At 53.0% G+C, this 9212-nt stretch overlaps 1 protein-coding gene, 1 long non-coding RNA gene and 1 other non-coding gene across 4 annotated transcripts in view; 1 reads left to right on the top strand and 2 right to left on the bottom strand.

Moving 5' to 3' along the window:
• Positions 1-2145, top strand: part of Abcf1 (ATP binding cassette subfamily F member 1) — a 14533-nt gene extending 12388 nt beyond the window's left edge. For both annotated transcript variants that reach the window (XM_023721948.1, XM_023721947.1), the window contains exons 21-25: positions 636-668; positions 764-932; positions 1017-1081; positions 1193-1265; positions 1376-2145. In XM_023721948.1, coding sequence (XP_023577716.1) covers positions 636-668; positions 764-932; positions 1017-1081; positions 1193-1265; positions 1376-1542 — 507 coding nt within the window. In that variant the 3' untranslated portion in view covers positions 1543-2145. The remainder of the gene's footprint in view (positions 1-635; positions 669-763; positions 933-1016; positions 1082-1192; positions 1266-1375) is intronic.
• Positions 2146-3752: 1607 nt separating this feature from the next.
• LOC111818338 overlaps positions 3753-9212 on the bottom strand; it is a 26579-nt gene continuing 21119 nt past the window's right edge. The window contains exon 3 of the long non-coding RNA XR_002822361.1: positions 3753-4350. This is a non-coding gene — a long non-coding RNA (uncharacterized LOC111818338). The remainder of the gene's footprint in view (positions 4351-9212) is intronic.
• Positions 6532-6658, bottom strand: LOC111818772. The gene has a single exon (XR_002822685.1).

Below are 9212 nucleotides of genomic sequence, written 5' to 3'. Positions count from 1 at the left end.
GGGGAGCTGAGTGCCGGAGCAGCGCGGAGCGGCCTGGCCGGGACCCCGCGTGTCCATTTAGTGCAGGTAACGGGCGCTCGAGCCGACGGGAGAGCAGCACCGACCAGCACTGCTGATCGGCGCCAGCGTTCTCGCTGACTCCTGTGCAAGTGTGTATTCTTTCCCTTCGAAAACGGGCTGTGGCAGGAGTGTTCAGAGCCAGCCTTCGCCACCAGTGGGCCTCACGTGCTTTCTGTACCCGCAGTTGCCGCGCAGGTGTTCTTACGCGCTCTTGCACTTCCATCTAGTGGCAGCTGCCTGGAGTTGCTTTTGGTTTGGGATTTTAGCAGGATTATGTGGCTGCTTCTCTCTCTAGTGGTATGGAAGGGCCCTGTCCCCGCAACCTCGCAGAGCAGGTCCTCGGAATGCTGGGCTTTGGCCGGGTCTTGTGTCTTACTGTGCTTGGTCAGCCCCCCCTTCCCCACTCATCCCCAGGTCTCCCCCTTCCGGGTTGTGCTGGCCCGTGTCCTGTGTCCCAGATGCACTTGCTTCCAGCAGGCCTGGTCCTTGCTTCCCTGCACAGAAGCTGGACTCAGCAGCACAGGCCTAGTCACTTTGCCCACTCCGCACTCTGACCACTCAGTCTTTCCTTGTAGACTCGCGGGGAGATGAGAAAGAATCACCGGCTGGTAAGTAAGGATGGGCTTGAAGGGCGGGAGACCTGAGGGAGAGAGCAGGTGCGGCTCTGACAGGTCCCCTCCCCCTCCTCCTTCTCCTGGGACAGAAAATCGGCTTCTTCAACCAGCAGTATGCGGAGCAGCTGCGCATGGAGGAGACAGCCGCCGAGTACCTGCAGCGGGGCTTCAACCTGCCCTACCAGGATGCCCGCAAGTGCCTGGGCCGCTTTGGCCTCGAGAGCCACGCACACACCATTCAGATCCGCAAGCTCTCTGGTACCTGGCGGGTGTGGCACCCTGTCCCACGTGTGCCACTTGCCAGGGACCACAGAGAGTGGCAGAGCTTCTCTTTTCCTGCAGGTGGGCAGAAAGCCCGGGTTGTGTTCGCAGAGCTGGCCTGCCGGGAGCCTGATGTCCTCATCCTGGTGCGTGAGTGCCAGGAGACAAGGGGGCACCGGCGGGCGGGGGTGCATGCCAGCCGAGAATGCGCCCTCCTCCCCTCCGATTCCTGTCCTTCACATCCCTCTCCCCTTCAGGATGAGCCCACCAACAACTTGGACATCGAGTCCATCGACGCGCTGGGGGAGGCCATAAATGAGTACAAGGGAGGTGAGTTGGGCCTCGGGGAGGGTGCCGAGGCGTCGGGTGAGGCTTTGTCCTGCCCCGATGCCCTTGCCTGCCTTTTCTCTGCCCTGTCTCCTCACTGTCTTCCTTCACAGCTGTGATCATCGTCAGCCATGATGCACGGCTCATCACAGAAACCAACTGCCAGCTGTGGGTGGTGGAGGAGCAGAGCGTTAGCCAGATCGACGGCGACTTTGAGGACTATAAGCGGGAGGTGTTGGAGGCCCTGGGGGAGGTCATGGTCAGCCGGCCCCGGGAGTGAGCGTTGCTCCTGGGGCCCTCGAGGCGCAGGCTGACAGCAGTGTGACCAGGAGACTCATGCAGCGCCGCCTTTCTTTGAAGACCCGTGTGTTCTCCTGTGGCCCACTGGGCTGGCCTCCCCCTCGCCACACTCCTGAAGTCTGAGGGGACCTTCATCCATGGCCTTTTGCCCAGCAAGGTTGGGGGCCCTGGCCAAGCCTCCCTGGCCCAAGAGCGCTGCTGTGCTTCTCCAGGGCCCAGCGCTGACTTCGGGCACCACCGTCTCACCCTGGCTGGAGGGCCCGGGCTGAGGTGGCCGTGCCTGGAGCGACCGCCATGACCATCGCGGGTATCGGCAGGAGGGAACCACTGAGCCTGTCTCCCTTCACAGGGCAGAAATAAAGGCCCTTCAGACCAGGACAGAAAGATGTGCTTCTCTTAGCTTCCATCTTGGACGGCTTTGTCTCTCACCATGCAAGCTAAGCCCACAATTGAGGAGGTCCTCTGTCTGTCTATAGCTAAGGGCCATGGCACTCCCCTCCAACAGCTGGGAGGTTGCCCAGGGGCACAGCACCTGTCTGGTAAGTGCAAGGCCCAGAGTTCAGTCTAGTACCATAAAACAAAATCACCCAACCTAAATGAGGTGTGACATATGCCTGTAATCCCAGCACTCAGGAGGCTGAGATGGGATCACTGACGGTTAAAGGCCAGCATGGGCTATGTAGTGAGACCCTACCTTAAACACTAGCCCATCTCTGGGCATGGTGGTACATCACACCTCAGGAGGCTGAGGCAGGAAGGTAGAAAATTTGAGGGTAGCCTAGGCCATTTCAGAAGACATGTCTCAGAATAAAATAATACAGCTGGGAATGTAGCTTAGTGGAACCGGGACTGCCTGGAAAGCACAAGATCTTGGGTTTGATTCTCAGTACCAAAAAAAATAACAAGGACTATGGATTTGACTTGAAGTGGATGTGTAGCTTGTGTGAGGTCCTGAGTTTTTATCACCAGCACCAATGGAGAAAGCCTGCCCACATTTGTAGAGCTCTTGCATCTAGAGAAGATGAGCTCTGCTTTCTTTTTTTTTTTTAATGAGTTTTTTTATTACAAAAATGTTGATACAGTAATTTACTTTCCAGGCTTAATTTGAGAGGTGCTTAGAAGTTCTTCAGTTCAGTCAAGCCCCCTCGTTGGTGTCTAAATCTCACCATCAGCATTTTATTTCCACTATACTGAGCTTTGCTTCCTTAAGGAGCTTCTCCTCCCCCTCTTCCTCTTCCTTCTCTTCCTCCTCCTCCCCTTCCTCTTCCTTCTCTTCCTGCCTTTCCTCTTTCTCCTCCGTCTCTTCCTCCTTTTTCAGCAGCTCTCTTAGAGAATTTTCAGTATATTTTGTTCTGTCCAGCTGCTTTGCTCCTGGACAGTCCCCAGGTGCCTGGGGGACTCTGCTTTCTTTTTGATAGAGAAGACTTGGAAAAATAAGGCCAGTCTGGACTACATAGCAAAGCCCTGTCTCAGAAAAATGCGTAAGTGTACATGGTTATCAAGCACTTAGTTGTATTAGTCACTCTTTTGTGCTGTGCAGTGCAGGCTGGCACTGAGATCACCTTGTAGCCCAGGCTGGTTGAGATCTCCGTGATCCTCCTGTCTCAGCTTCCCACGTGCTGAGATGACGGGTGCACCACAATGCCTGGCAGAGCCCCTGTTTAAAAAATTCCCAAGATGAAGTGGCACAGGGTAGATAGTCATCTCCTAAAGGCAAGAAGGCAGAGTCTGACCAAAGCAGGACCAGAACCCATGGAGCATTTGTGACTTGCAGGCTGGCAAGCTGGGAGCCGCAGAGGCCCTGCAGCGCTCTGTGGCTCAAGAGCGCCAGCCACTTGTGCCCTGAGGTTTCCTTGGTGGAGATCCTGTGGTGGGACTTGCAGACAGGCTCTGGAGGGGTTAGGGTGCTGACCACGGAGGGCTCCTGGCTGTGCTGGGCCGTCTAGTAAGTGGATACCCGGTGGCTGCTGATACCCCATGCTGCTGAGTAGTGGAGCTGCCAACCCAAGACAGCTGTTGGTCAAACAGCTGTCTTAGAATTTATCAGTCGGAGGCTGGTGAGATGGCCCAGTGGACTAAGCACCTGTTAGGCAAGTGCAGGGACTGGGGTTGGTTCCCCGAAGATCTGGCATGGTGGTGTGCGCCTGTAATCCCGGTGCTAGGGAGACTGAAAACGGGAGGAGCACTACGAGTCCGAGCTCCGTAGTGAGACCCTGTACCAAATAACATTAAAAAACCTTGGAGAAGTCTTTGGACTGACTGCCACAGTTATGCTGAGTTCCCACTTTGCCTCAATATCCCCTTTGTTTGAAAACCAAATAAATACAAGCTGTTGGATGGAGTGCTGTTTACCCCTCCCGTCCTGGGTGCCCCAGATCACACAGTCTCTTATTACACCACTGGTCTAGCTGTTCAGGAGCTAGCGTGGGCCTGGTCTGCCCACACTAGCTGACTTCCAGTGTGCTCTTGCAGCTGCCGCCGCACAGCTCCCTGTGTGGCCCTCAGGCTACTGCGGGGTGTTCCCTCACAGCCCGCACACACTGGCCTCCCAAAGTCTTGTGTCCTCCGTGGAAACTGACCCTGTGGCTCTGACACTGCTTTCCTGTAAAAACCAGTATTGTGGACAAGGTGGGCTCACAGTAGGCAGGCCCATTTGGTCCATAGCTGTGGTGGCTTTGGAGGACCTGGGCAAACACCTTGCAGTCCTGTGCACACAGGACGTCCAGTAGCAGCTCCGTGAGCCTCGGTGAGTTGGGTCTGGCTAGTTCCTGAGAAGCCCCCAAGACTCCTGTTTTGTTTTTTTTATTGTGGAACCAGGAATTGAACGCAGCCCTTGTGCTTGCAGGGAAGTGCTTATTCCACTGAGCCATCTCCCAGGCCCCTCAAGACTGGAAAAATAAAGTAAATTTTAAAAAATACTCTTTCTGAAGATCCCGGGACAGCGTGTAGCTTTTTAAAGATCCTTATTGGGTAGAACTTTTTTTTTTTTTTTTTTTTTTTGGCGGAACCAGAAATTGAACTCAGGCCCTTGTGCTTGCCAGGGCAGCACTTATTCTCCTGAGCCATCTCCCTTGCCCTGAAGATCCTTACTGGGGCCAGGGAGATGGCTCAGGAGAATAAGCGCTTGCCTAGCAAGCACAAGGGCCTGAGTTCGATCCCCAGTTCTGCCAAATAAATATCCTTGTTACTTGATACAGAGCATATTCTCCCCCGCTTCCCACTCCTAGATACCTCTGCTTTAGACATTATCCAACAAATTATGGTTTCAAGTTTGTGGACTCCCCATTGAGTAAAATTGACAAACCCTTAGCCAACCATATTTTAAAAAGGAAAGTCTCAAGTCCATGGGAATGGAAAGAGTGAAATGACAACATCCTACAGAAATCCAGATCATTTGTCGGGGTCTAGGGTTTTTACAAGGTGAACAATATAATACAGGGTGCGGGGGCCGGGGAGATGGCTCAGTAGGGTAAGTGCTTGACTGGCGTACGCAGGGATCTGAGTTCAATCCCCGGTTCCAGAAAAATAAAAAATAAAATAAATTATATATATATATATATATATATATATATATTTTACAGGGCGCACATTTTATAAGAGTATTTTATAGGCACTGGGTGATAGCTCAGTAGAATAAGCGCTTGCCTGGCAAGCACAGGGTCCTCAGTTCAATCCCAGTACCGCAAAAAAAAAAAAAAAGATTTTATAATGAGTCATCCAAAGAATTCTGTACAACAGTGCAGGAAACCTGTCCACACACTAAGACCAAAGACTTCAGCTGAGAGCCTCGGTCCTGTGACAGTGCCTCGCGGAAGTCCAGCTGAGGAGCTAGAGCACACAACCATTCCGCCCGCGAGGCCAGCTGGGCCTAGAGGCCCTGACAAGGTCTCATGAAGGTCTGTGTCATGGGTCTGCCCTGGAAGGCCCAAAGATAGTGGAGGAGGCTGGAAGGGCTGTGCCAGCAGGCTGGGCGGTCTGCACGGAGGCCAGGAAGCAGAAGGTAAGAGCCAGGGCGCCCGAGAAGCACCACAGCCATCCTCAGCAGCAGTGAGGTCCCAGGCTCCTCTGAGGACAAAGGCTGGAGTTCAGTCAGGAAAGCCGACCAATGTGATAAGCTTTTTCGCAAGTTTGAGCAGTGTATCATCTTCCCCTCAGGCCAGAAGGCAGTGCTCAAAGTGAGAAGCAGGGCTCCCCCAAAGTGAGCCGCAGCCATTCTCAACGGCAAGGTCCTGAGCTCCTCTTCGGATGAGAAGCCAAGCTCATCGGGAAAGCCAACATGACAAGGTCCTTAAAGAGAGCCAACAAGGGCCCGGGGAGATGGCTCAGTGGAATAAGCACGTACCTGGCAAGCGCAAGGGCCTGAGTTCAAATCCCTGGTTCCGCAAAAAAAAAAAAAAAAAAAAAACCTGTTTACTCTAAAAAAATGTAAAACACAAGAGATGGGCAGATCTTCCCTTTGCAAAGCATTCTGTGTGAGGGCTGGCCAGATAGCTCACAGACTAAAGGGCAGCAATGGAGATCCATCCCCGCCCCGCACGCAGCGCCCCCGCGCCGCTCCCAGCCGCGCTGAGAAGGCCCCCGCGACCGGGCGGGCGGGCGAGGTGGCGCGCTGCCATCCCCGCGACCGGGCGGGCGGCTGGAGGCAGGAGGACCGCTAGGGTGTGCGGCGGGGCATTACGTTAGGATAAACAGGCAACTCTGTGTCAATGTACAGCTGACTGATTCTGTTGGGGAGTGTGGCTTTTTGCTTTTATTTTAGAGTACAATAACAAACTCTTGGGAACTTTTCTAGAAAAAATGTTCTTAGAACTGTGGAACTCCTGAGGCACCGCGCTGCCAGGGGCGGCGCCGGCGTGCGGCTCAGAAGCGCCTGCGCTCGCTGCGGCCGGGACTGGGATGAGGCGCCCGCTCGGGCCTCCACGCGCCGCCAGCCTGCAGCGCCCTCGGCAGGACCCCTCAGGGCCCCCACACGTGTCGCCGGCAGGAAGCGGGGCTGCCCACTCGCGGCCGCCCTGACGGTGCTCCTCCCGGCTGATCGTGGCTCCAGCCGTGGCTGAGGAGCGGCGGGATGCCCAGCAGCCAAGCGGGGAGAGGCCCTGTTGGCTCTGATCTGGAAACTGAAGATCAGTCCCTCCTTGCTTGAGATATATATATATATATATTTAAATCTTTATTTATTTGGTACATAGCATGCGGTGCTGGGGATCAAACCCAGGTCCTTGTGCTTGCCAGGCAGGTGCTTAGACCACCATGCTATCTCCCCAGCCCCCTTGTTATATTTTTTACAATTGTAATTATAGGACCAGGGAGATGGCTCAGTGGAATAAACGCTTCCCTGGCAAGCACAAGTGCCTGAGTTCAATCCCCAGTTCCGTTAAAAAAAAAAAAAAATTGTAAGTATATTGTGTATATGTGTAAAATAATTTATTTAATAAAGTACTTTGATAAAAAAAAAAAGACTTGGGGCTGGGGAGATGGCTCAGTAGGATAAGCGCTTGACTGGCAAACTGAAGGATCTGAGTTCCATCCCCGGTTCTGAAAAAAAAAAAAAAAGAAAGAAAGAAAAATTCTAAAAGGAAAAATCCTGACAGGTTTTGCACTGAGTTCTACAACTACAGGAGACCTAATGCCACTACTCAAACCCTAATAAATCTGAGAGAGAAGCACCTCTCCCAGGTTCATTCCTGGGATCAAGCTTGTGGACTCCTGTCTAGCAAGCGCTTCCTGGTCTTCACTGACCCCATGCAAGTTACTGGAATTCTACTGAGGGAATTCCAATTTACCACACCCAGTGCAACCTATGGCAAGAATATTTGCAGTTATGGGGAGCCAAGGGGTCCTAAGTCCAGGAGTAATGATGGCCGCCGGAGCAAAGACCTGGCCCCAGGGCTGACTGGGGCTCTATTCATTCATGAAGAAGGGAGTGGCAGGGGCCAGGGAGGTGGCTCAGTGGAGTAAGTGCTTCCCTGGCAAGCGCAAGGGCCTGAGTTCAATCCCTGCTTCCGCCAAAAAAAAAAAAAAAAAAAAAGGAGTGGCAAGGGCCAGCAAGATAGCCCAGCAGATTAAGCACCTGCTTAGGCAAGTGTAGGGACTGGGGTTGGATTCCCAGCACCACATGCTGCGCCAACCCCGCACCAGAGCGGACTGAGCCAGCCACAGAGTCTGGGAGTGGCGGTGCAACCCCAGTGCTGGGGAGGCTGAAAACAGGATCACTATGAGTCAGAGCTGCATAACAATCAAATACATTAAAAAAAGTGGCTCAAGGATGAGTGACCTGCCTGGTTAGTCACAGCCTCTCATCTTTTTTTTTTTTTTAAATGGTGGGAAGTAGGCGCGTGCTGGGAGCTGGGCTGCATAGGAGGCCTCAAGTCACCTCTGCGAGGTGTAGAGAGAGGATCTGCAGAAGGAGTACGCTGCGTGACGCGACTGAGGCAGCAAGTGATGTTGGGGCTGGCTCTGGTGTTTTGTGTTTTTTGTTTTTTGTTTTTTTTCACCACGAATTGAACTGAGTGCTGCACACTTGCTAGGCCAGTGGTGTGCCACTGAGCTACATCCCCAGCCTGATGTGTAATCTCTTATGTCCTGGAAAGCCATAGCATTTTTTTTTTTTTTTTTTTTTTTCTTTTTGGGACGGGTCTCCCTATGCAGTTCAGGTAGGCCTTGAGCTCCCTTTGTAGCTAAGGCTGGTCTCAAATCTGCAAGGATCCTCCTGTCTGAGTCTCCTGAATGCTGGAATTACAGGCGTGTGCCACCATGCCTGACTAGTCACAGCCTCTTATCTTTTATCTTTTTTAAAAAAATGTATTTAGGACAGGATCTACAGGGTCTCACTATGTAGATTAGACTCATAGTGATTCTCCTGTTTTTAGCCTCCCAAGCGCTGGGATTACAGGCCTGAGCCACCATGCCCAGTCTCAGTCGCTGTCTCAGTATGCCCTGGGGACAGGGCCGGCACAGCACACTGGGGCTCGAACCCCAGCTGCTGCGCTCTGCCTAAGCAGACGCTTTAGTCTGCTGAGCCATCTGGCCTGTCCCACCTCTTCTCTCGAGGCTTGATCCCAGCTGCCAGAGTGGAGGACGACTCTCCACTCCGTCTTACCTTGGCTCACACGTTTCACTTGTAAGAGCCACTGGAGGCCCGGGAAAAACTGCCCTATCCTCTTTGCTTCAGAGCCTACCACCAGAACCTCGATGAGCCATTTTGCATTGCTCAAAGCCCCTGAAGGGATAAGGAAAAGCCCTAGCCAGCTCTCCACACATCAATGCACGGAAGTAGGGCCAGGTCTAGCCAAAACGGGCCGCTGCTCCTCCTTCAAGGAGCATCGCCTGGTGCTCCTTTACACTCCCAGCACCATGGTTACACTGGTGCCATTGGTGGTGGCTTCCTTCCCTCTTTACCTGAAATTTCAGTGCATCAGTGAGTATGTGGGCTGGGTATGTGTTGCACACCTGTAATCCCGGCACTTAGGAGGCCGAGACAGGAGTGTTTCTTCAAGTTCAAGGCCAGTCTGAATGGCATAGTGAAACCTGTCTCAAAAAATAGTACATAGATGAAATGACAATTTTTTTTTTTCAGAACCCAGGATTGAACTCAGACCCTTGCTCTTGCCAGTCAAGCGCTTATTCTACTGAGCCATCTCCCAGGCCCCT

Source organism: Octodon degus, unplaced genomic scaffold (genome assembly GCF_000260255.1).
Source record: "Octodon degus isolate 3935 unplaced genomic scaffold, OctDeg1.0 scaffold00005, whole genome shotgun sequence".
In the NCBI taxonomy this organism is placed as follows: Eukaryota; Metazoa; Chordata; class Mammalia; order Rodentia; family Octodontidae; genus Octodon; species Octodon degus.
Note: the sequence above shows the minus strand (reverse complement) of the source record. Positions and strands in the feature narration are given on the sequence as shown.